The sequence below is a fragment of the Bubalus kerabau genome, chromosome 7, assembly GCF_029407905.1.
Source record: "Bubalus kerabau isolate K-KA32 ecotype Philippines breed swamp buffalo chromosome 7, PCC_UOA_SB_1v2, whole genome shotgun sequence".
NCBI classification, from domain to species: domain Eukaryota; kingdom Metazoa; phylum Chordata; class Mammalia; order Artiodactyla; family Bovidae; genus Bubalus; species Bubalus kerabau.
The window spans coordinates 64,609,688-64,637,533 of NC_073630.1; the positions used below are offsets into that span (position 1 = coordinate 64,609,688).

Here is a 27,846-nt window from a genome sequence, read left to right on the forward strand (position 1 = left end):
GGCAAATTTTTTTAGACTCTGTCAGGGGACGTATCTAGATTTCAGTAGTACCCATGAGGGTTTGGGCTTCCCTGGTGGCTCAGACAGCAAAGTATTTGCCTGCAGTGCAGGAGACACACAGGTTCAATCCCTGGGTCGGGAAGATCCGCTGGAGAAGGGACTAGCTACCCACTCCAGTATTATTGCCTGGAGAATCCCATGGACAGAGGAGCCTGGCAGGCTACAGTCTATGGGGTCACAAAGAGGCAAACACAACTGGGTGACACACTTTCACTCACCCGTGAGGGTCTGTGTTCATACTGTAGGTAGAATAGTACATCTCTGGGAGAAGAGTACAAGCCATAATCCTATCTGTTTATCCATAAGAACTGTCATTGCTTTAATTCATTGAATTTAAGTTATCAGGACTTCAAGTGTGGCTTTAGATCTCTAATACGCTATTTCCTTGGGGCTTTATGAGAAAATATCTGTGAGACTGTGTAAGGGAGGAGAAAGGGCATTTGCGAAGAGGTTTGAGTCCCAGCTCTACCACTGTGGCTGTAAGACAGAGGGGGAGTCATTCCACCATTCTGGGTCTTACCTTTAATTTCCTTGACTGTAAATTAGGAGAAAAATGAGTCACCTTGTAGGGCTGTAGTGAGAATAAGAATAATATCCTTGAAATACTTCGCACAATTTTGCTTCTAAATTTTTTTTTATCTTGCAGATGCACTCCCATATGTGTGAAATCACATATATTATTTATTGCTGCATATTTTAAAGTAGCAAAAGATTGGAACCAGCCTAAATGTCCATCAGTAGAAGACTAATTATTCTGTAGCTGTTGTTACCGCTTTAAGTGTGAAGACTCTAACAAAATTAGTGTTTCTTTAATATTTCTAATTTTTAAAGGCATCGTGATGAAAAAGTGAAGTTTTGCCTGTTAGCTTGAAACTGTGTCATTAAATTGGATTTACTAGGTAAATATCTATCTCATTCCAAATTCAGTTAGTCAGGAAGTAGTTATTATATGCCAGCATTATGCCATGGTTTCACATACTCATTAGAGGTTCAGAATTTTTAAAGGGTATTCATTTTGGCATATAGTCTCTTGGAAATAATTTTCAAATGTTTCATCACGTGGATACAAAATTCTGCCTTATGCATTTGAGAACACCGCATTCTTGGTCTTATAATTTCTTGGCATGCAACTTTATATGATAAATACAAAGCTCATATTGGAGATGTCTTGTTAGTAGCAGGAAGATGTTTAAGGTTAAGGCCTGAATATATGAGATTATTAAAACGTATTTTGGCAAGTGTGGATTTCATTTCATAAGTGAAATAATTTGTGGCTTTTGTCCCAGAGTTTATATACATGAATCAAGAATGAGTCTATCTTGGAGGTAGGGGATATTTGCTTCTTGCAGTGATGAGATGGCCCAGTTTTAGCAAATATTCCCAGGCTGTTGGCCCTCACAGGAGATTTCCCTACTAAACTTTTGGGTTTCAGGTCCAGGCACTGTAACTGATACTGTTGATATTACGATAGCTGCCCCTAAGTAGTAGGACCGCCTTTCTGAAACTGTTTGTTCTCTGATGGGGTGGGGGGGGGGGTGGTGGAGAAAAAAAGACAGGCTTCTTTCAGCCATTTGTTGTCACTTACTGACTTCAAATGAAAACTCACTTGCCTAGTTGGACAAAAAGAAAATGATTAAGGTACAAAATCAAAGGAGGGTAGGAGATGCACCTTGACTTTAATAAGTATTGTATTTACAAAGTGCTTTTTAGTTCTGACTGCATACTCTATTCATTTACAACATTTCCAGTGGGATTTATGTGTATTTCTGAAACTTCCATATAATCTAAATATGCTCAACCTTAATTCTTTCCAGTCTCACGTTTCTGTATGTTTTTATGATTAAGAATGCTTTAAACTTACTAAATCTGTATTTTTCATATTACTTTTAATTTTAAAAGCAACTTATTATTTCATCTTACTGTGAAAGCAATACCTGGGTTTTTGTTTTTTGTTTTTTTGTTTTTTGTTTTTTTTTTTTTTCAGAAAAAAAAAAGGGAAAATAATTACAACCTTTCTGGATGACAATCTGGAAATATCTATCAAATAAAAATATGCAGATTCCTTTGACTAAGCAATTTCACTCCTAAGTATTATAGCCTACAGATGCACTCCCACTTGTGTGAAATGACACATATATAAAGTTTTTCAATGCAGTATTTTTTGCTCCCAGAAGTGATTAGAAATAACCTTAGTTCCATCAAAAAGGACTGGTTAATAAGTTGTGGTCATTTATGGTTAGGATGACCCTGCATCTACGTTTGTCTGAGATAGTCCTGCTTTATGTCTGTGGTTCCACTCTCATAGCATCCCTTTTAAAAAAGTGTCTTAATTTGGATAGCAAATTATATGTTTATCCTAATTTGCCCATGTCATGGAATACCATGTAGTCATAAAAAAAAGGGATGGCACTCTTCATCTATTTAATTAATAATAATTTTTAAAAACCAAAGCACACCTCCTTTGAGTTAACAAAAAGGTGGGAGAGGATGTAAAACATATGTGCATAGATTTGTATACACACAAAATACTTCTGGAAAAATATATGAGAAACTGGAATATCAGTTGCTTTGGGAGTGGAAATCTGGGTCACTGGAGGACAGAAATAAGTAGGAAACTACATACCCTTTTGTGTATTTTTAAATCATGTGAATAAAGCATCTACTTAAAACACTCAGAAGAAGAATTTTAGAAGGGAGGAAATATTATGTGTCTATTTCTATAGGAAAATTTCTACAGAAATCACACATCCTGATGCTAACAATGTTTATTCTGAGTAGTTCCACTGCAAGTCATTTTCTGTCATCTTTTAAAATATCTGTGTAATGTGGACTTCAACATTATACTACCTAGATTCTTCGAATCATTTAAATGCCTCCCATAAGCATTTACCACAACAGTTTCCAGCATGAGTACACACCACAGTTCTATTGAAGCAGTCCCCTGTTGTTGAACATTTATGTTGCTTCCAGTTTTTCATTTTAAACAGTGTTCCAGTGAGCTTTCTTTTACAAAGTTTTTTGTGAATGATTCACGTTTATGTCTTTAGAGCATATTCCTGAAAGGTGACTTGCTGAATCTGAGAAGTGCAAAATCCTAAGGCTTTTGGCACTTATTTCTAAATTGCCTTTCTGAAAGGTAGTGGGTAACTGGTTCACACTCTTGCCAGCTGAATAAGAGACTGACAGTTTCTTCTTACCTTCCCCTGCACCAGATCTTAGCATTTGTATTCTTCTGGGACAATCCTAGGGTAAAATTGGCTTTTATGCTGTTTTAACATGCATTAAAAAAAAAAAATTAGGTTAAAATTTCCCCCACATATTGGCCCTTTGTATTTCTTACAAGTAAAACTCACAAAAGAAAAGTAAACAGGTTTTTTAGTGGGACAAAAACCTTAAGAGAATGCTCTGGAAGGATGGGATTTTTGTGTTTTTATTTTTTTTCCTTTTTGCTAATTCAGCTACTTAGAGTTAACGCTGCTTTTAGAAATATCCAATCTAAAATGATTATGTAAGTCTACAGGCAGCTACTTTGTTACACCCAGTGATGCATTTCTCAGTGTCAGACCAGTTCACCACATCCTGATACCTGTCCTGTAGGAGTCTTGTCCAGTTACAGAAGGCGATAGGCATAATCATAGCTCACTTCTGGTTCTTACACAGTGATATTTTGCCGAAGTTTTTTAAACAAACCACAGAACATTGTGCCCTTAAACATGGGGTGGGAGAATCTTTTGGGCTAGGATGGTTTTACCTTAATCTGATTTTCTAATGCCGCTGAGTCAGATGTCTCAACACAGTCACACAGTCCATCTGGTGTACAGACGGTCACCATTAATCCAGCAGTTATCTGCATCATGTATATATGTCCAAACATCAAATAAATCAAACTCTTTTGATGTCTTTCTCAATCAGTCTTTAGTTTCAAAGATATTCTCAAAACTGCTGAACAGAACAGCAAAGTTGCTTTAAGTCCCCCTTCTCCTCCCCACTGCCACCCCCCCGCCCCACCCCACCACCATCGCACACACTCACAGTGTTTTAAGGGAATTAAAGCACTTGACTTCAAAAGACATGGCCTGGGATGGCTGCCTTTCTCTAGGATCCTCTCTGTGCAACACACAAGAGCCTGTGCAATGTACACACAGCAGTATGTCCATTTCTTTCTTTAAAGCCATGCAACATAGCTTGTGGGATCTTCATTCCCCAAACAGAAATTGAACCCACATCCGGAGTCCTTAACCACTGGACTACCAGGGTAGTCCCCATGTGTCCATTTCTTTACTGCTGTGTGGTCCAAGGAACAAGATCCCACTTGGATGTTCTTATCTAGAAGGGCTACAGAGAGCTCTTCTTAAGGACAGTATTTGATGAACTACCTGACATTTTTAGGAAGACATTGTGTAGGAAGGGAAAGCACACCAGGCTCATTTAATTTCCTCACTGGTAACACTGCAAAGCAGGTAGGTGTGATTTATATTTTACAGATCAGGTAACTGAGACCCTGCTAAAGCTGAAACTCCAGTACTTTGGCCACCTCATGCGAAGAGTTGACTCATTGGAAAAGACTCTGATGCTGGGAGGGATTGGGGGCAGGAGGAGAAGGGGACGACAGAGGATGAGATGGCTGGATGGCATCACTGACTCGATGGATGTGAGTCTGAGTGAACTCCGGGAGTTGGTGATGGACAGGGAGGCCTGGCGTGCTGCGATTCATGGGGTCGCAAAGAGTTGGACACGACTGAGCAACTGAACTGAACTGAGACCCAGTCCTATGAAAGAAGGAGAGAGTAGTTTTTAATTTCAAATCTCTTGCTTTTTCTCATCATGTCATATTTGGTGTCCTGTAGAACAATTGTTAAGTGAACAAATTTCATGTCAACTTTCAAAGATCATAGTCAAATAGATAAAAATAGGTAAATGTCCTTGAATTATTTAATGCCATCTCATTCCCTTGAATCACATACTTGATCACAAAGAAAGCCTTCAAAAACTGAAAGAGAGGAGAGAGATTTATGAAGGTATGCTTCTTGATTATGATGTAGTGAGAGCAGAAAGAAAAAGCAAGAAGATAATTTTAAAAACCTTATCCACTTGCAAATTATAAAACACACTCATTGATAACCCTGGGAGCAGAAGGAAACCAATGAGGAAGTTAAAGTTACTGGGAAAGAAATGAAAAAAAAAAAGAAAGAATATTTCTTTATCAAAACTTCTAAGCATAGTAAAAACTGTATGCAGAGGAAATGTTTTATTCTTTTGTAAAGAATAAAGGAAAAATAGTTCAACTTATTCCTTAAAAAATAAAAAGGAACAAAAAACCCTAAAAAATTAGTAAGAGAGGATTATTAGATGAAAGCTGAAATTAAAGAGATAGAATAATGGATGAATAAATCCAAAAGCTCATTCTTTGAAAAGATCAGTGAAATAGATAAACCCCTCAAAAGCCCAACTAAGGGAAAAACATGATAGCAGAAACAGATGAAATAAATAAAAATGACAAAGCAATAAATCCAAGGAAAGTTACAATCATGTTGAGATGTGTATATACAACCCTTTAGTAAGAGCTGTGAAAACTAATGGAAAAGGATGATTTCTTAGCAAAATACAAATGATCAAAATTGACCCCAGGAGCAGTGGAAACCTTGAAGATACTGGATGATCATAAAGGGACTAGAAAGGTAAAAACTTACCGTTGATAAGAACCCTAGAAACCTGATGGTTACAGAGCTGACGCTTAAAGAACAGATAGTAACAGTATTTAAACTATTCCAAGTAAATTAAGGAAAATTTACTGCAGACATGAGGAGGACTAGTCACAGTGCTAATCCTAAAATAGTGGATTACACATGGGGGTGAATTCATGCGTGAAAACTCATGGCATACAGAGTGGGGAAGTCGTAGACTCTGACCGTAATACAGAGCTGAGTGTGCATGTCGCCAAACATCATGGTCCAGGCAGGGCCAAAGGAATGTGGCCCAGAGTCATGGGGAAAATTTAACAAATGATGGTATTTAAGCTATCTTTAAAATAGATAAATTCAAAGACTAGACGTGAACTAGAATTTTAACTTGTCTAAACATTGTTTATAACCTATTGACATTTTTGGTTTGTGAATCATCATAAACTAATGAGGTTTATGTCTTTATATGCGTGCTCAGTAGCTCAATCATGTCCAACTCTTTGTGACCCCATAAACTGTAGCCCTTCGGGCTCCTATGTCCATGGATTTCCCAGGCAAGAATACTGGAGTGGTTGCCATTTCCTTTTCTAGAGGATCTTCCTGACTCAGGGATCAAACCTGAGTCTTCTGCATTGGGAGGCGGATTCTTTACCACTGAGCCACCTGGGAAGCCATGTCTTTATATACCAAGAGGCAATGCAATAAGAGGTAAAGAGCAGAGGATCTAGGCTCTGACTACTTGGATTTATTAGCTGTGTGCCCTTGGGGAAGCTATGTTACCTCTCTGTACTTCACTTTCTCATCTAGAAAATAGGAATAATAATAGTACCTCCCTTGTAGGGTTGTTGTGACGAATAAGCATATGAATACATACAAATTGCTTAGAATAGTGTTTGGCACAAAATAAGCACTTATCAAGCCAATGATAAAAATGAGAATGGAAATGATGATGTTTGTAATTAATTTATAATACCACCATCATCTATATTGTTATTTTTGAGAGCTATCAGGAAAGACTATGGGCTTTGAATCAGACCAATTTACCTCTTAGCTTTGTCATGGACACACTCACTTACCTTTTGTTTCCTTGTGGCAAAATACACATGACACAAAATTTACCATCTTAACCATTTTTAAGTGTACAATTCAATAGCATTAAATACATTCACATTATTGCACGATCATTACCACCATTCATCTCCAGAACATTGATATCCCCAAATTAAATACCACTCAAACAGTGAACTCAACTGAACTTACTTTAGACATCGTATTTCCCCACATCTGTTAAGGTAGACATACTTAGAACTAGGTTGCTAGAATTAAAGATGTTATAAATTTCAAAGTCCCAGACACCTTACAGGGCCTCAGTACTTTTTTTTTTTTAAATAAGTCTTTATTGAATTTATTTCAGTACTCTTTCTGTTTTATGTTTTTCTGGGCTTTTGGCTATGAGGCATGTGGGATCTTAGCTGTCCAACCAGGGATCGAACCTGCACCCCCTGCATTGAAAGGTGAAGTCTTAACCACTGGACCACCAGGGAAGTTCCAGCCCCACTGAATCACTTTCAAAACCCAAGTGCATAGGAGAGGGTCCTTTGCATCCGATTGGTGGTTGCTCACCCTCCCACCCAGTGATATTTTTCCTCAGGTACCTTGTTTTGTGAACATGAAGAGCATATGCAATGTGTTAACTCTTTTCAGATGCCAAGAATGTGCTAGGTGCTGTTTGCAAGAGATAACTTGCCCATTAGATTTATTGTATAAATTAGGCCCAACACTAACTTGGAAAGAGGAAACTAGTATCCATGGAAAATTTATTATTTTGAATATCCTTTTTTAAAAATGTTCCTTGAAGATGAAATGTGGTTTCCACTTGTGCATGATTATAAAGTCAAGAATCTAGAGTTATTCGAAGACAATCTTTTCTCCACACCTTTTTTGAATTACAGAGACAAAATTTGGAATAGTACAGGCAGCTCCAACTTGGGCTAAGAACCTGATAAACTTGAAAGAATAAAAAGAGTGACTGTGATGTTTTCACCAGATTTCTCTTTTGTGCTTCAAAAGCCTATTCTGCATACCTCTTCTTCCTTTGCACGTATGTTTTAATGTCAGTGGAACATTTTAAGTGAGCTTTTCCCCAGCCAAAGAATTAAAAATACTAAAACTCCTTTAGGACATGCTGTATTTTGATGAGTGCAAAGGTTGCTTTTACTTTTTTACCTTTTGGTATTTCCTTTCTTGCTGACTTTTTCGCCTTCTCAGCAGAAAGGTTGTGACCTTTAAATATGATAGGGGGGAATGGTATTTGTATCTACTGATATAACCCCTGCTTTGCACACTCATTTGCACTCTAAAAGCCTGTTTCTTTTTCTAATGTCATCCACATGTCTGACCTAGTCTATGAAGTACTTTGTTCTTCGGGTCACTCCTAACTAGTAAATCGTTGTCTTAACTTGCAGCCCTATAAAGACAAATGTGAAATGTATCCTTATTGTGGAGCTTAAAGGGGACACAGACGAAGCAGACCCTGGCTCTTTGACTCTTGCTAGCCTGGCATGCCTGGGGGCTTCACATGGCCAATGTAGGTACTGATGGGAGGGTCTAACCAAAGGTTGATCATTTTAGAGTACAGGCTACAACCTAAGTGTGATGGCTGTTGCACCTTATTTGTGTGTGATCTGAAAGTACAAACCATGTTTTGGTAGTTCATCTGGCTCAGCATTTCTTAAACCACGTTTTGTGAGATATTAAAAGATGTCTGGTGACAAAAAGGTTCTGAAGTCCATATGTTTAGGAAATGCTGAGTTAAAATTAAAGAAGTTTCTTAGTGAGGAATTTCTCACAACTGTTAGCCTGAGCTTTATGAACTCCACTGGGGCTATTTTATGTAGCATTGTTCAAGTTTTATTTGATGCAGAACCTCTTTGGACATACACTCTAGGACAAGGATTCTCATACTATTGTGTTAAAGAACAGGGTTTATTATTGTTGGGTTTTTTTGTTGTGGTAAAATATAGAAAACATTAAATTGACCATTTTAACCTTTTCCAGGTGTACAATCTAGTGGCATTCAGTGCATTAACACTGTTGGTGCAAAATCACCACTAACCATTTTCAGAATTTTTTTGTTGTCCCAAACTGTAATTCTGTCCCTGTTAAAGAACATCTCTCCATGCCTCAGAACTCCCAGCCCCTAGCCTGGGAGTCTCTATGAAGTCTGGGAGTCTTTATGTCTCTATGAATTTCCCTATTCCGGGTACCTCATATAAGTGGAATCATATAGTATTTGTGTTTTGGTGTCTCGCTAATTTCACTTAGCATAATGTCTTCAGGGTTCATCCACGTTGGACTGCATGTCAGAATTTCCTTCCTCTTTAAGGCTGGATAATGTTCCATTATACGCATAGTCCACATTTTGTTTATCCATTCATTTGTTTATGGACAGACAGTTTGAGCTTTGATGTATGGATATCTGAGTCCCTGTTTTCACTTCTTTCACTTATATACCTACAAGTGGAATTGCTGGATCATGCTTAACTTTGTGTTTAACTTTCTGAGAAACTGCCAAACTGTTTCCCATAGAAGTTACACTATTTTATGTTCCCACCAGCAATGCACAAGGGTTCTAGTTGTTCCACATTCTTGCCAACACTTGTTATTTTCTGTGGGGGTTTTTTTTTAACAGTCATCTTGAAAAAAGTGAAAGTGAAAGTCGTGTCTGACTCTTTGTGACCCAATGGACTATACAATCCATGGAATTCTCCAGGCCAGAATATTGGAGTGGGTAGCCTTTCCCTTCTCCAGGGGATCTTCCCAACCCAATGATCGAACTCAGGTCTCCCACATTGCAGGCAGATTCTTTACCAGCTGAGCCACGAGGGAAGCCCAAGAATACTGGAGTGGGTAGCCTATCCCTTCTCCAGGGGATCTTCCCGACCCAGGAATCGAACCAGGGCCTCCTGCATTGCAGGAGGGTGGTATTTCATGGTGGTTTTTATTTGCATTTTGTTGTTGAGTGTTTAATTTGTGATTCAGTTTGGGCTGATGTGTGATCAGCAGCAGCAGTGATCCTAGTGACATTAACTGCACAGGTCACACAATATTCAGGTTGGACAACATCCAAAATGGTGTGTACTCTGTTCAGTGAGATGTGTCCAGGGGTCACAGACTTGGATGTGGTTAGAATGCCAAGTGGTTACAGACGTTTCTAAATGCTGTTTTCCAGTTCTTCATTTTTCTCATCATGAACCAGTACCAAACACACAGTAGTCCACAGATCATTGTTTGGCCATCACTGCTGAAGAAACGCTGAAGTTATATTACGTGTCAAATACATGAGTATTACTTAATGAAGCATGGTAGGTAATTTAAGCAGTTTTATTCTTAAAATAACTTAAGACTATTTTTTATTCAATTACCAAATACAATTCATAAATTATGCTGAAAAACCACCTGGCCATAGAACATAATAAAGTTGTTTTTGGTCTGGAGAGAGTTTGGTCACTTTTTGGTGGGGTAAACAGCCTTGAAATCTGGACAGTTTCTTTGATAGGCTGGCATCTGAGTTCTCCTGAGATAGCACTGTGACATTGACCCTTAAGTAGGCTTGAATATTAAGTCCTTGAAAGGAGAACCAGCTGCCGTGTGGACAGTCAGAATCCAGAAAGAGAGATAGAATCAAGGTGCTGGAGCTTTTGGGTTTGGGAACTCGATTTCTTAAGTGTTCTGACACAAGAAGAGCTAGGCTCCAATTGCTGTATTGATGAGGAACTGTGCTTGTAAAAACTCTTCCAGCAGAGTTAGTTAAGCAATATGAGCGTGCCTCGTTCTGTGGTTGGCCATCTTTGGCATCAAGCCTGTTACCTCTGGGAAACTGAGGCAGCGTGGCGACTTAGTGCAGAGACCCTTTGAAAAGAACACCTTTAGAGAAAAACTAAATTTGATCTGTTATATTTGGGCTGTGAAAGATGGTAGTGGTAGTTCCATTTTCTACTCTATAAGAACTCAGATAAAAATCCACATCTGGTCTGCTTTTGTGAAGGTAGCCAGTGTTGCTGGCTTTGTCTGCCCCAGGTCCCCTTCCTAGGGGACACACATTCCTAGGGGATCACAGTCTCCTTCTGGAAGCTGTTCTGGCTCCTCTTCCTCCCCACCATTGATGTAAATGATTCATGATCTCTTTTAACTTGTCCCATTCATCACTGTGGGAGGGGACCTGACCCCAGGCACACCAATAAGGGTCTTTTCCTTTTCCTGGTATTTTTTCAAACTGCAAATGAAAAAGTCAGTCCTCTCAGGTGGCGACAATATTCATGTATGAGATTGGAAACTAGGGGATCCATGTGAAGGAAACCTGTGTGTGGTGAAAGCAAGCCAGCCAGTGTGCAAAGCAAGTGGATGGGAGATGAAGCAATTCCAGGTTCCAAATAGATGAAGCCCTGGTTTCCTGTTGTTTCAAAGGGTCAGCTGCCCCCCTACCTCCTAGCTGGGATGCACTGGGCTCTGTAATCCAACAAAAGCCTGCGTCCATCTGGGCCTCTCTCACTTGCGAATAAGAGTCCCAGCTCTCATCAAGACCCTTTCCTGCCCAAAGCATTTAGCACATTGCCTTTCATACTTTTTGTTGTTGTTTAGTTGCTAAGTTGTGTCCAACTCTTTGCGACCCCATGGACTGTAGCCCACCAAGCTCCTTTCCATGGGAGATACGCAAGAATACTGGAGTGGGTTGACGTTTCCTTTTCCAGGCAAGAATACTGGAGTGGGTTGCCATTTCCTCCCCAGGGGATATTCCCAACCCAGGGCTCAAACCCACATCTCTTGTTTGGCAGGCAGATTCTTTAGCACTGAGCCACCTAGGAAACCCTTTCATACTATACATATGCAATTAATATTTTTGAATAAGTATAAAAATTAAAGATAATAGAGCCTAACTGCTGGCTATTTACTCTTCACTCTGACACTGACCCGCATTTCACTCTCATTGATGAGAACATGTTAACAGATTGCTTGCAAATGTCTGCAGTTGTCAACTTTATATTCTTTTTTTTTTAAAGTGTTTAGATGCAGAATGTGGGAAGGGTGATGCAAAGGGTTTAACTCTTGGGAGCTAATGACATCTATCTGTTGATGGGAGAAGAAGGTGAGATCATGGCAGAGAGCTTTTAGAAAGCAGAGGAGGTTTGTGAAACCCTCTGCAAGGATGGGAGAAGGGCTGGCCAGGAGCCCCAGAAGGATGACCAAGTGGGCCCACTGAGGCAGGAGCTTGGAAACGTGTAGCAGTTCCAGACCCAGCAAAGCTCCATCATTTCCAGTAGCACCAGGAGCAGAGAGCTAGGGATTTAGGGTGATCAGTAAATAACACTCCTCTCTTTCCCTCCCAGCTGAGACATAAACCAAGGAGTCAGATAGAGATGAAAACATCAGCTTTACTTCTTATGAAACAAATAGGAGAGTGTGGGTTTAGAGCTGCAACCAAGTGGGTTTGCTAATTCTTGCTCCTGAATTAAACAAATTTATTCACCCATTCCCAGCACAGCTGGACAACCACAGGCTTCACCCCCTAGAGAGAGGCCCCTTCCCACACGGCAGAGACAGACAGGACATATGTGTCCTATGGACAGGCCATCTGCCACAGAGAGGAAATCCCAAGCTGGATGAACCAAGCATGCCCTCCCCATTCCTTCTCCCAAACCAACCTAGGGGAGGAAGAGTGAGGGGCCAGGAGTGTTCTTCCTCCATGGAGAAACATGAGGAGTGGGCATACCTGTTCCCCGCCTCAAGCAGAGACAAAGGTGGTTGGCTGAGCCTCCAAGGCTCATGTCCAAGGTGAACTGTCCCACCTCTGCATTTGCTTTTCCTGGTCATTGCTCCCGAGGGGAAAGGCGGAGAGCGAGGGCTGTTGAAGGTCCAGGCAGTGGAGCAGCTGAATAGTCACCCTGGTTTGGACTGGATCAGGAAGGAAATAAGGCAATGAGAGGAGAGGGAAATGAACTGAAAGGAAAAGACAGGGTCTAGAGATGAAAGAGCGGAGAAGGCAATGGCACCCCACGCCAGTACTCTTGCCTGGAGGATCCCAGGGACAGAGGAGCCTGGTGGGGCTGCTGTCTATGGGGTCGCACAGAGCTGGACACGACTGAAGTGACTTAGCAGCAGCAGCAGCAGAGATGAAAGAGCAGGTGTGTGGGAGAGAAGGAATGAGAAACCTGGAAGGAGAGGCACTCCGGCCCAGGAGCAGGATATTGGAAATTGGGATTCCAACTGGGCAGGTGTGGGTGGTAATTAGGATCCTAAAATAGAGTGTATGAGTAAAAACTACTGGAACTGAGGCAGTCAGACTACAAAGCCAGGCTGTCGAACAGGTTGCTGTGTAGAACGTAAAGTCACCTAGAGTGCTGACTGTAGTCAACATGGGACCAGAGTTCCCCACAACTGATGGAAATGGTGAGCAGGATGGAAGGTCATTATAGCGAAAACTGATGGCTCAGACCTTACTCTCAATGAGGATTCCTCATGAGGAGGGTAACGTCAGTGGTCTGGGAGGGCAAAGCAGCTCTGGGGCAAGCAGGGTTCCATGTCTCTCCTTACCTGCCACTTCCCTAAAATAAACAATCAGCCGGCCTTCCTTTGACCCACCATACCTTTTCTTAATCTCTTCTCTGCTAAACTTCCCAGAAGTGTCTCTGTGTTTTCTCTATTGTTTTTATTCTAATTTCCTAACTTCCTGCAATCTGCTTTTCACTCTCTCATTCCATTGACATTGTCCCCAATGTCAATAATGTCCTTCTAATCAGAAATTCCATTCATTGATTACTTAAGAGTTTTATTCTAATAATAGAAATAAATAGCACAATGGAAAACATTTATTGTGTCGAACATTGTTCTGTTTTAAGCACTTTACATATATTTTCTTATTTAACTCCACAACATCTTTATGACATTATACATATCCCCACAATTATGGTCATTTGTTCATTCCATGCTCATTCCATGAACATTCCATGTTCATTCCATCAAACCCCTCTCCTTCTCCTCTCTCTATTCCTGAATCCACTCAACTGCCAAGCCAACAGTGGGTGCTTGTTCATTCCATATATCTTGACTATTTACTTTTTGTGTATAAGAGATCATTCTATATTGATTTCTGACATCCACAGTGATAACAGATGCTGTATGATTTCAATACCTTTAGACCCTGAAATTTCTGCACCTTGTTTTATGTCCCTGGGTATGTTCCAGTGTCTCCTAGTTTATAATCTATTGGAACTTGAATGGAATTTGTATCCTTCTGTTATGTGAAAATTGTATAAATCTTAATTATGTTTAAAAAAAAGAAAGGATCATTCTAGATAATACCTAGGTAAGAAAAGGAGCCCTGGCAGGGATCTTGGTTGGTTGAGGATCAGCAGGAAGGAGCTGGGCCTGGCTGCAGGGAAGGGGAGCAAGGTGGAGGTGGGGTCAGAGAGGTAGTGGGCCGCGGCTCCTGTAGGGCCTTGTAAGTCTTTGTAAGGACCTGGGCTTTCAAGAGCAAGCTGAGGCAGAGATTATGTAAGCAACTTGCCCAGGGTCGTTCAGCCTCTGAGTAGCCAACCAAAATACAAGCTCCTGATGAACTGTGGCTCTTGGAATATGGAATGTCCCAAGGTTCATTTCAATTATTTCTGTTTCTCACAAATCTCCCCCCTTCCTCTATTTTTTAAGATGGTCTTAATGGAGAAGGCAATGGCACCCCACTCCAGTACTGTTGCCTGGAAAATCCCATGGATGAAGGAGCCTGGTAGGCTGCAGTCCATGGGGTCGCTACGTGTCTGACACAACTGAGCGACTTCACTTTCACTTTCCACTTTCATGCATTGGAGAAGGAAATGGTAACCCACTCCAGTGTTCTTGCCTGGAGAATCCCATGGACAGAGAAGCCTAGTAGGCTGCAGTCCATTGGGTCGCACAGAGTCGGACGCGACTGAAGCGACTTAGCGGCAGCAGCAGCAGCAATGGCTGAAAACTTAATCATCACTCCAAACCCCTCTTCTTCTCCTCTCTCTATTCCTGAATCCACTCAACTGCCAAGCCAACAGTGGGTGCTTGTACTCTTCCCCTTTTCTGCCCTTACTGTTGGGTTGGCCAAAAAGTTTGTTTGAGTTTTTCCATTTCATTCTATGGAAAATCCCAAATGAACTTTTTGGCTAACTCAGTACTTCGGAATGAGTTCAGGCTTTTCCACATCTCCCAGAGCTCTTATAATTTTGAACGGACCCTCTCCTTCACCCAGGAGCTCTCTCTTGCTACCACCCAATGTATTCTCCTAAAATAGAGGTCGATCACAGGACTCTTTCTGTCCTTCTTACCTGGACTTGATTCCCCAGTGCCTAGAGAAGAGTGCTTCACAAGGCTTCACAAATCCTTCACAAGGCTCTCATGAACTCTCCCAAGCTTACCTTGCAGAACTCTCTTCCCCTCCCCATTCTCCCCTTGCAACTCACTGTGCTTCTGCTCACTTCCCATCCATAACATTTTTTCTTCTTCTGCAAGCAGCAACCCAGCGGCCACCTTCTGGGTCAGACTTCCCCAGAATTCCCCCAGGCAGAGTGAGCCGCCTTTGCCTCTCAGTGGAAGGCCTGGTATCCTCATTAAGTGCTCCTGGCAAACTCAAGTGTGTTGAAAGTCTGGCGAGTACTGATTGTGGCTGGACATCGGCCAATTAATGGAGCCAGGCTGGAACCCATGCAGGTTAGGAGAGTGACCATGAACTCACGGCAGGTACAGGAAATCCCCAGATTCTAATAATTGTGGGGTAAGTTCCTGCAGATATTTTGGTAATGTATTCCTTAAGTTCTGAATTTCATAATTGCACTTCTGTTAGAGGGAATTTGTTTGCTTCAAATGCAGGAAACCTAGCAAAAACCATTAAAAAAAAAAAAAAAAAACCTTAGAGATAGAATGGAAAAGTAACATTGCTATTAGTTATTGATTTTCAAGAAAAGTCTGGATCTTCTCTGATATGCTCGCAAATCTTTCTGAGCTACCGTAATCCTTATTAAGATTTTTGAAGCAAATATTTACTATAGAAAATGGGTTAAGATAATAAATTCACCAGATGTAATGTCAGTTTACATTGTTCTCCCTGCGCCTAGTCTTCTCCTTTATAGAAATGGAAAATTATACAGAGGCTTTATATATATATATAGCATTTAAATTTTTTAATTATGAAAATATCATAACACATCTATAAGCGACTTGGAAAATACAGAACAAAGTTACATATAGTTCCACTGTATATTACAATTATTTTTCAAGTAGATAAATTAAGATTTTTAGCTGGAGTTTCAATATCAAACTCTCAAAAACTAATAGAATGAATAGTCAGAAAAGTAGAAGGATATAGTAGACCTGAAAAGTCCTATGAATCAATTCAACATAAGTAAGATGTATACAATGTTTACACAACAGCAGGGTACAAATTCTATTCAAGTTCCCAACGATTATAAACCAGGAGACACTGGAATATATCCAGGGACATAAAACAAGGTGAAAAATTTCATGGTTTAAAGTATTGAAATCATACAGAGTCTGTTCTCTTATTACTGTGGAATTATGTCAGAAATCAATATGAAAAGATATTTGAAAATAATCCACACATTTTCAAGTGCAGTGTGACATTTACCAAGAGAGATCTTTGACTTAGCCATGGAAAGCCTCAAGGTTACAAGACTGAAAAAATAGAGGATGATTGCAGAGAAGAAAGCATTTATGTGAGAAATTTATATCAAAGAGACTTTAAAACCCCCATGTATTTGGAAATTAAGTGTACACTTTTAAATGATAGGTGTATCTAAGAAGCCCAGGTATTGTTTTTTTCTCCAGAGCACCAGATGTGATTCTAATGAGCAGCCGTGTTTAAAAACTGGACTATGTGATGATCTTTTATCTAGCTTGTTTCACTTTTTCTGTTTCATATTCATTGCTCCCATTTAGTTTGTTTTCCAATTTCTCTTTCTCTTTTTCTTTTAAAGTTCTTTCCCAAGCCTTTATCAAGCACAGCAGAAAAGCTTTTGTATACACATTATAAATAGTATGTATAATATAATACATGTTTTAGAAAATTTAGTATTTTTTGCCTAGCTAAAAAATTTATGACATTTTGATTCCACTTGTTTGACTTAGAATGAATAGAATGCTAGATTTCTAATTTATATTCACTCAAAACTTTGACATAGTTCGATTTATTGTAGCATCTAGATAAAAGTCTAGAAAGCTTCTTATTTTACTGATCTTTAAAAAAAAATTGAGGCTTGAAACTTCTAATCCAATTCTGAAAATATATATTGTATTTTAAATACCTGGCAATATAGACGTCTGGGTTCATTTGAAACCCAAATGAGCGTTACATCCATTTTCTGTGAACTCCAAATCCATCATCATGTTGCCCTTTCCCTGTTGGCTATAAAGGAAATAAAGCCAAGGAGATTGGGTAGAGCAGGAGGTTTCTCAATCCCTGTCTGGTTTCTCTAGAGATCCACTAAGGGCTGGTGCCTTCCTCAGAGCCAGAGAGCTACACGTTGCTCCGCAATGGATCAAGGGAAAGGAGAAACCCCTTGCCAGTTGGAAATGACAGCTGAGAAAGCGAAAGGTAGCAAGGTCCTTGCTGCCTTCTGAAGACAGTAGGGAGACCCTAGGTGAGACAGTGATGTGTCTCAGGGGCTGCACGGGAATGAATTGCGGGCCTGCCTTTCTTCCCTCCCACTCTTGCCCCTCCCTCCTGAGATGCCCCCTTGGGCCATGGAAGCCTCTTCTATGTCCTTTGGACTCCTCCATCTGACTACAGCCTAGAGCACGGGCAGTCCTTTCTGAATAAGCTTTCCAACTGAGACAGTGTCCTACTCAGCCCTTAGGTTCCATAGTGTAATTAAGACCCCTCTTCAGTTACATTTTGGGTTAAGTAGGTTTTTCTGGCCTAAACTGGCAACCACCATGCAAAGACTAATTCTGTGAGTTAATTACAAATGATAACCTACAAGCCATCTTCTTAGAAATGGACTTTTGGTACATAGCTTACACCTGGGTTTAAGGCAGCCTGTATAAGTCAAGTTGACTATTTGTAAAACTAACTAAACAACAGTAATTGCAACTACCCTTTTAAAAAAGAAAAAAAAAAATCTCCCATGTAACTGGCAAGGGCTATAAATGCTGGTTTTTGTGGATGGATAGAATTTTCTCACTTTCTCTGGTCCCTTCTTAACCTGAGTTGACAATAAAGCCATAATAATACATAGCATCCATATAATGAGTGTCTGGAAACACTAGAGACACTGGGCTATGTTCTCAATATGTTTGTTGTTGTTCAGTCACCAAATTGCATCTTACTCTGCAACCCTACTGACTGGAGCACCCAAGGCTTCCCTGTCCATCACCAACTCCCTGAACTTGCTCAGACTCATGTCCATTGAGTTGGTGATGCCATCCAACCATCTCATCCTCTGTCGTCCCCTTCTCCTCCTGCCCTCAATCTTTCCCAGCATCAGGGTCTTTTCCAGTGAGTCAGTTCTTTGCATCAGGTGGCCAAAGTATTGGAGCTTCAACTTCAGCATCAGTCCTACCAATGAACACCCACGACTGATCTCCTTTAGGATGGACTGGCTTGATCTCCTTGAAGTCCAAGGGACTCTCAAGAGTCTTTTCCATCACCACAGTTCGAAAGCATCAATTCTTTGGCACTCAGCCTTTTTTTATGGTCCAACTCTGATAATTCTGTCCTCTGTATAAGATTAATGGCATCCCCCACCTCACAGATTAGAAATCCAAAGATCAGAAATATTAGGGACCATGCCCAGGGCCATGTAACTAGTATGTGGATGAGGCTGGGATTCTAACTGGAGTCCTCCTGACTCCCAAAACTGGTATGCTGTGTTCCATGGTGCATTTGTTCCCTCACTTCCATTGTCTAATGAGACAATTTTTCTTAAACCTCTGTTTACGTGTATCTTGAACAAATCCAGCTATACGATAGATCATGAAAATTAATCCTGAAGATAAGATACTTCTAAGTCCTTCTCATCTCATCTACCAGAATTTTGTAGGTTTGTTTTTTTTATTCTTCTAAGTACCTAGAATGTAGTGCTTAATTTGTTTTAAATATTTAGTGACGTGAAGTTGCTCAGTCGTGTCTGACTCTTTGTGACCCCGTGGACTGTAGCCTACCAGGCTCCTCCGTCCATGGGATTTTCCAGGCAAGAGTACTGGAGTGGGTTGCCATTTCCTTCTCCAGGGGATCTTCCTGACCCAGGGATTGAGCTCGGGTCTCCGGCATTGTAGGCAGACACTTTACCCTCTGAGTCACCAGGGGAAGTACCTACTGTATGCTGGGGAAACTCTGGAGGTGGAGACCATCCTGGCCTTCCTTCATCTTGACTTTGGAGCAAGAAGGGAAGGGAGAGTAGCATCAGGGTTTCCTCAGAAGAGGCCCTGGGGAGGGCTGAAAGCTCAGGCCTCAACCCAGGCCCACAGATTAGTGACATGGGAAACCCCCGGGCCAAGAACCAGGAGTGAATGCATAGTCCTTAGGTAAACAGAGGTATAAACTTATACATTACTATTGGTTGAGCACAAAATGGCCTCTTTCAGGAACTTTATGTTCCGCATCTGTGTTGAATTGAGACTCATGTTACTGCACTTTCCCATTAGCCAGAAATAGAAAACTTTCCATCAGTAGCGCTGGAGCCTTTACCTCAGAGACTTTGCAAGAGTTGTCTCCGAGGCAACTGTTATTTTTCCCTTCAGTTATAGGAAACTGGTTTTGCCAGTGAACTCACAACCCTATGGAGTTGAATACATTTCTATACATTTAAAAACCTTTTCTCTAAACTTTTTGGGAAAGTTTTCAAATGTATAGATGGCATAATCGGTACTGGAATACTGGTTACCTAGAACAAGGCCAGTGGACTACAGCCTGTGGGCCAAATCCAGCCCGAGGCCTGCTTGTGTAAGTGAAGTGTGTGGGGAGGCTGATACTTCCACTCGTTTGTGTATTTGTCTGGCTACAGTGACAGAGTTGGGGCTTCATCGATGGCTCAGCAGATAAAGAATCTGCTTGCAATGCCAGAGACACAGGAGATGAAGTTTTGATCCCTGAGTCAGGAAGATCCCCTGGAGAAAGAAATGGCAGCCCACTCCAGTATTCTTGCCTGGAAAATCCCATGGACAGAGGAGCCTGGAAGGCTACAGTCCATGGGGTCGCAAAGAGTCAGACATTAGTGAGCAACTAATCATGCACACAAGGTAGAGTTAAGTCATTTTGACAGAGACCACCATATGCCCACAATGCCACATTTACATCTTTGCCACCCTTTGGACTGTAGCCCACCAGGCGTAAGAAAAAAAAAAATGGCCAAGTTTTGAGATCTGTATTTGCCAATTATTAGTTTTTTGCCATACTTGCTTTATCTCGTTCTCTATAATCGACAGATAGCATCCTCTCTCTCCCTATCTATTTCCATCTCTCCTATCCATACACGTGTGTGCATCCTAAGTCACTTCAACTGTGTCCGACTCTGTGCAACCCTATGGACTAGAACCTGCCAGGCTCTTCCTGTCCATGGGATTCTCCAGGCAAGAATACTGGAGCGGATTGCCGTGCCCTCCTCCAGGGCATCTTCCCAAACAGGGATTGAACCTGCATCTCCTGAGGCTCCTGCATTGCAGGCAGATTCTATACCACCAAATCACTGGGGAAGCCCATGCATGCACACACACACATTTTATTTGCTTGAACCATTTGAAATTATGTTATAGACATGATAACTTATCCTTGAAAAATCCATATGTTTGCCTAAAAATAAAGGTATTCTTCCATATAACCATAACACCATCATCGTCATGTCTAAGAAAATTAACATTCATCCAATAATCTTATCCAACAACAGTCCACCTTTAAATTCAACTTTTATAGTATTTATTATACTTTTCCTTTCTGGATCTAAGATCCAATCAGAGGTCATATGATACATTTGGTCATCATGTCTCTTCAGTCTCCAATTTTTTTTTATCATGACATTGACATTTTTGAAGAGATTTTTCAAAATTTCTTTTGAAGCCTAAGAACTAATGAGTTTGCAATACTATACTAGTAAGAGCTAAATAGAATAGTCATTGCGGTAAATCAGTGTCTCCACGTCTTTCCCAGGATTGAGACACAGTTGTGTTGCTTGGCTTTAGAAGCTAAGACACTAGGTTGTTAGTTTTGCTTGGAGTTGTAAATGTGGAAAAAACTCAGCGTGAAGAGCAAGGCAGATGGGAATTTGCGGGATGCATTTTAAGTAATTAAAGGCACAGCCCTCCCTGCCCGCTCTGGTCGCTGCCCTTGTTAGCTCTTGGCTGAGGGGGCTCTTCCTTCTGGCTTTTCTCCTGACTGGGGTCTGGCTCCCCTCCAGCATCATCAGGTTGCAGCACGAAACTGGAAGGAGACCTGCCGTTATTTAAATCTCACAGCCCAAAATGTTCAGCCCGACTGGCAACACAGCGCTTCTGTGTTTGCAGTCTGTGTACTGAAGATCGAGTGGTGCTCAGGGGCACTTCTGGTAGTGCACGTGGGAAGAACACTTTCACGCCTTCCTTGAAAATCTCATGTGCCACAGTCACGCGCCTCTGATGGGACCACGTGGGGGTCACTGGTCTGTTCCTATTATTGGGGTCCCAGATGATTCCTAGAGAGTTCTGAGACCCATCCTTTAATTTCCTCTGGGTTAGAAGCCCTCAGAGCTCATAGGCCAGAAAGATTGTTGCATGCCCTGCAAAAGACTCACCTGAACATCTACAAACCTCTGGAAGCAAAATAGAAAAACTCCAAAGAGAAATTGGATAATTTTAAAACATGTAAAGTGATTGGGGAAGAGACTGTGAAGGGTATGGATAACTTCAGACTATAACCAGTTCACTGTCCGTCTACAATATGTCTTGTACATGACACAGATCTTATGAATGATGGTACTTCTTACCCACTGAAAAAAATCCAGAGACACAGGAAGGACAACATACTGGGGTGGGCCAGACTCCGCTGGGGGGAAGTGAGATTGGAGTATCTCCTCGTTGGTTTCCCTGTCTCCTGCCTTGTTCCTCTTAAGTCCTTTGTACACCTCCTCCCTGAGGCCTACCCCCAACAATCTACTTCTGCTGCAGACCTGGGCATTTACTTCTCACATTACCACCCCTCTGCCCTCTATGGCCTTCAAGGGCCCCTTTGATCAGCCCCTGACTCCAAAGCCTCCTCTTCCTTTGGTACCAGCCTCAGATTTGATGCTTGATTTCCTCATGTCTGCCATGTTTTTTTGCACCTCCATTCTTTCCTGGCTGTGCAGCCTTCATTCCTTCACCACTCACTGGTTGGAGTGAAGTGAACGTCACTGGTCATGTCTGACTCTTTGCAACCCCATGGTCTATACAGTCTATGGAATTCTCCAGGCCAGAATACTGGAGCGGGTAGCCTTTCCCTTCTCCAGGGGATCTTCCCAACCCCAGGGGTCGAACACAGGTCTCCTACGTTGTGGGCCAGTTCTTTACCAGCAGAGCCACAAGGGAAGCCCAAGAGTACTGGGGTGGGTAGCCTATCCCTTCTCCAGGGGATCTTCCTGACCCAAGAATTGAACGAGGGTCTCCTGCATTGCAGGCAGATTCTTTATCAACTGAACTATTAGGGAAGCCTTAATGATGCTTAATTGTTCCATGCCTCACACTGCTTATCTATAAATGAGGATGATCATCGTACTTACCTCATAAGGTTGTGCAGAAATTAAATGAGTTAACATATGTAAAGTTCTTGAAAGTATGCTTGGCATTTAGTAAAGGCTATATAAAGGTTAGCAATTTATTGCTATTGCTCTTGTTATTTTGAGCCTAGATATATTAATTTTTATTGCTGCATAAAAATTACTATAAACTTTGCATCTTCAGTCAATATCCACTGACTGTCTTAGTTTCTATAATCAGAATATTGACATGGTGTGACTAAATTCTTTGCTCAGGGTCTCACAGTGCTGAAATTGAGGTGTTGGCAGGGGCTGAAGTCCAAGCTGAGCTTCTTCCAGGCCTCTTCCTAGCTCATGTGGTTGTTGACAGAATGCATCTCCTTGCAGCTATAGAACCTATGGGCAGCCGGAACTCTGACTTCACCTTCTTTGTAAAGCTCCCATGATTAGGTCAGGCACAATCAGGCCATCTTTCTTTTGATCAACTCATAGCCAAGTGGTTAATGACATAATCACAAAGTGGTACTCTACCATATGCACAGGCTGCACTGGCAGCCAAGGGGAGGAGATTGTATCGAGTGTGTCCCCCAGGGGGTGAGATTCTTGGGGGCTGTCTTATTAGCAGAATCCTGCCTATACACTGGTCATTGGGAAATACAATGATTTTTGTTCACTGTGTTAAATTGCACTTCGAATATATGATTTATTTACCACCACCATGACTTCAGATTTTTGTAGCATCTGTCTTAGAGCATTTAGATAGCATTTGCTTCCCTGGTGACTCAGCCAGTAAAGAATCCACCTGCAATGTGGGAGACCTGGGTTCAGTCCCTGGGTTAGGAAGATTCCCTGGAAAAGGGAACAGCTACCCACTCCAGTATTCTGGTCTGGAGAATTCCATGGACTGTATAGTCCATGGGGTCACAAAGCGTTGGACATGACTGAGCAAATTTCACTCTCACTTCACGTTGATCCAGCTCCTGGGACCAGTCTTCATCATTCCTTTCCTGAAGTTTGAACTACCTGATGGAACCAGTTAGCTCGTGTTTTACAAAGTCTTTTACGAAGACATAACTGATGAATCTGCAGCTAATGTCCTAGAGTTCCTAAAGGATGACTCACAATTTGCCATCCCTTCCAGAGCCATTTGTTCATTCTTAATGACTCCGAACAGATGAAGACCAGAGCCTTTCTCAGCTGTTGCATGTGTCTGCTACTCTGCCGGGCCAAAGTCAACTTGTACCTGATAGACAAAAGCATCACCATGAGGAAAGTCTTTAATATTATTTCCAAAAGATTTCCTTGCCCCCTCTTTTTCCCCTGCCAGTTAAGTCTAGATTCCCCCCACCAATTTAATTCAGTTTACAGTCCACAAAGAGGTATTATTGATCAAAACCCACTGATGAAGGATGTACTTTTTGAAGATCAGTTAGAAAGAAAAACTCAAAGATGACTCTTAGGTAGTAAAACCTATTTTTTTAAAAAAATGTTGAGCCAGATTCTAGGCAATAAGACATGGACAAAACTTTGAAGCAATAGAAGTACTGTGTATTAAGTTGCCTCAGTCGTGTCCAACTCTTTGTGACCCTGTGGACTATAGCCCACCAGGCTCCTCTGTCCATGGGATTCTCCGGGCAAGAATACTGGAGTGGATTGCCATGCCCTCCTCCAGGGAATCTTGCTGACCTTGAGATCAAACCAGTCTCCTGTGTCTCCTGCATTGGCAGGCAGGTTCTTTATCACCATCACCTGGGACTACTCCCCTCAAATCACTAAGTTACACTTTTCTTAAAAAAAAAAAATTTATGTATTTATTTATTTTTGGCGGTGTTGGGTCTTTGGCACTGCAAGCAGGCTTTCTCTAATTGTGGCAAGCAAGGGATACTCTCTTGTTGCAGAACACAGGCATAAAAGTGAAGGCTTAGTAGTTACCTCTTAGGATGTGGAATCTCCCCAGATCAGGGATCGAATCCTTGTTCCTTGTATTGGCAGGTAGATTCTTAACTACTGGACCACCAGGGAAGTCCTAAGTTTTATTTTTCAGTGGCATTTAACTTAAAGTTTTACACCAATGTGAAAGGTAAAGGGAAGAAAAATGAATTTGATATAGCTGTGGGTTCAAAAGTTTGAAGTTTTTGTTTACTCTGGGATTTCCTAACAAAGTATGATTTTATTATATAACAAGCCATGACTCACATCTGACTCTGACTGCCCTAATGATTGTCTTCTCTCCAGTGATTTGGACTATTAAAGAGGAAAGGTTGGTTCATGAAATAATATTAAATAATGTAGACTTAGATTTCTTTTCTTTCTTCCAGGACAATATCATATTATTCTTGAGAGGTTGTAAAGAGCTCGGCCTTAAAGAATCTCAACTTTTTGACCCGAGTGACCTACAGGATACGTCCAACAGAGTAACAGTCAAGTAAGTCATGCACGATTTATGTTCAAGGGAAACCCATTTATAGTTTGATTTGCAGTTTTGCGATGATGTTGTAAGGTCTAAGAAGCAGAGAATTGGGCATGCCTAATAAATTAGAAATGTGGTGAAAATCCAGCTTTCAGAACAAGCCACATTGGCCTTCCCTTGTGCATAACTTTCATTCTGATCAAACATAATTTTTTGAAATGCAAAAATCATACATATAGAGTTAGAATTTTAGAGACAAGGAGGAAAACTTTTAGGTGAAACATAACAGAGGGAGAGGCAAGGGAGAAGTCTATTTGGGTTAGACAAAATCTATTTGGGTTAGACAAAAAGCTTTTATTGGCTCCAGTTGGGCATATGAATAGGCTCTTGGAAGACTGCAAACTCCTAAACAGTTCTGAACTCTGTTTATTATGCAAAGAAGGCAATAGATTATGGAAAAATCTCTTCTCCATTTACATTTGTAACTGTTTTCTCATATGTGTCAGTGATTAAGTTCTCTGAAGATGGATCATTGGCCATTTGACTGTTGTTGACTGTATCTACTCAGTGAGCCATGTTTGGGGCCAAAGAATTCTTGGGAAAGAATGTTTTAGTAAAAGAAAAGGCAAGTGTGCTTCTCTGTAAAGAAATAGCTGTGAGCAGAGTAATGAGATGAAGAGTCCTTTTGAGATTGGTGGAGGTAACTTTCCTGTAGTTTAAAAGTTCTTCAGACTCTACCAAATTCATATAAAACATTTTCCAAGTTAGTCAAACAGTGTTTGGCATTAATATGCTTTAATAATAAGCTTAGTTACATACATAGCATCTTTGGGTTGGATGTACTTCTCCTTTTGATTCCTTTTGGGTCATTTTATCATAGAAGGGCAGAAGAAAGAGAGACACCAAAATTCAGAACTGTAAATTTTTTGGTGTTTGCCTGCTAATACTGGCTTTTTTTTTTTTTTAATGATGGGGGAAAACATGGAAACTACTAAATGAAATCAAATTGGAGTTTATGATTTATGACTGGGAATAAGGGAGAGTCATCCATGACTGACTATATAAAAATCACTTCTCTGCTATCAGTGTGCCTTCTTTTTACATATAATTGACATTTGTTGTTGTTGTTCAGTCACTCAGTCATATCTGACACTTTGCAACCCCATGGACTGCAGCACCCCAGGCTTCCCAGTCCTTAATTATCTCCCAGAGTTTACTCAACCTCATGTCCATGGAGTTGGTGATGCCATCTAACCGTCTCATCCTCTGTTGCCCCCTTCTCCTCCTGCCCTCAATCTTTCCCAGCATCAGTGTCTTTTCCAATGAGTCAGCTCTCAGCATCAGGTGGCCAAAGTATTGCAGCTTCAGCTTCAGCATCAGTCCTTCCAATGAATATTCAGGGTTGATTTCCTTTAGGATAGACTGGTTTGATCTCCTTGCTGTGCAAGGGACTCTCAAGAGTCTCCTCCAGGACCATAGTCGATCCCCTGGAGAAGGAAATGGCAACCCACTTCAGTATTCTTACCTGGAAAATTCCATGGACAGAGGAGCCTGGCAGGCTACAGTCCATAGGGTCACACAGAGTTGGACATAATTGACATACACTATGATATTAGTTTCATATGTACAACACAGTGATTCAGTATTTGTGTATATTGCAAAATGTTTACCACAGTAAGTCTAGTTAACATCTATCACTATATAAAGTGTATTTTTCTCACAATGTGTACTTCTAAGATCTTCTCTCTTAGCAACTTTCAAATAAGCAATATTGTTTTATTAGCTATAGTTGTCATGCTGTACATTACAACCCCATTATTTATTTATTTTATAACTAGAGGTTTGTACCTTTTGACCTCTCTTTAATATTTCTCATGGAAAAACTTTAGTTAGGGGCAAAAATAACAGGATAAAAGTTATGATATTTGAATATGGAGAGCACCATAAACCTCATTTTAGTGCTCACATGCTCCATTTGTTCTGCACCTAAATCCAGCCTGTATAAATCATTAGTCAGCTTAGGAAATTGTTTCAGGTTCTGCCTCATCTCATATTTGTAGTTTCACCTGGGTGGCAAGTGACCAGAAACAATAGTAATTATGTGGCATGGTAGGTAATCATTAGTCACACACACATTGCTTAGAGGGTGAAGGAAAGTTCACTTAACAATGTTGGCAGCTGCATGCATTTTTTTTTTTTTAAGTCACTCTAAACCAGTATGTTACTAAACCAGGAGAACTCTGAGACTGATTAGTTTTAGAAATTTAGAACTCATATCACCTTTATTGCTTTTCTGTAAAACCCTGGGCATCAGGAAACCCAGGGTCTGCCTCTACATATGCTACCTGTTAGGTCTATAATCCAAGGCAAGAGCCTTTGCTTCAGTAGGGCTCTGTGTCTTCATATGTAAAATGGAATCGGACAGAATATTCTTACAGGTATGAATCTAGCTAAAGCTTGCTCAGTGCAGATCTGGGAAGATGGTTCAACCAACTTCTAAAGAGACTTTAATTCAAAGACACAGAAAACAATCCAAAGGGAAAAAAAGTCACTTAGACCAGTGGCACACAATCACTTCTCAGTTACTAGGCCATCTTCCCCTTCTCCTGTTCTTTCCTCTGTCCTTTATCTTGCTTTTGCTTCTTTTCTCCATCTCCTTCTCTTCCCAGTGCCTCCCTTCCCTTCTTTATCATATCTTTCCATTTATCTCCCATTTTTTATTTCTTTTTATTTTCTTCCCTTTTAAGTTTTTCCTTCACTTGAAGTTATTATTTTTGTTAAGAAACACTTGCCCATCGCTTTTCCCTATGACTGATATTTTTCATTCATTCAACAGATTTACTGAGCAGCTACTATGTGTCTGATCCTTTCTGGTCACTAGATAATAGGCCTTCTGTTCACATGGAATTTATATACCCTGTGTCAAGAAATGAGAAGTAAATAAGCAGATTTTTAAATA

General features: G+C 40.8%; 1 protein-coding gene across 19 annotated transcripts in view; it reads left to right on the forward strand.

The window, feature by feature from the left end:
- The window catches only part of LIMCH1 (LIM and calponin homology domains 1), a 348,742-nt gene that overhangs the window by 223,924 nt on the left and 96,972 nt on the right, over window positions 1-27,846 (forward strand). For all 19 annotated transcript variants that reach the window (XM_055588395.1, XM_055588396.1, XM_055588397.1 and 16 more), the window contains one exon: window positions 24,796-24,902. In XM_055588395.1, coding sequence (XP_055444370.1) covers window positions 24,796-24,902 — 107 coding nt within the window. The remainder of the gene's footprint in view (window positions 1-24,795; window positions 24,903-27,846) is intronic.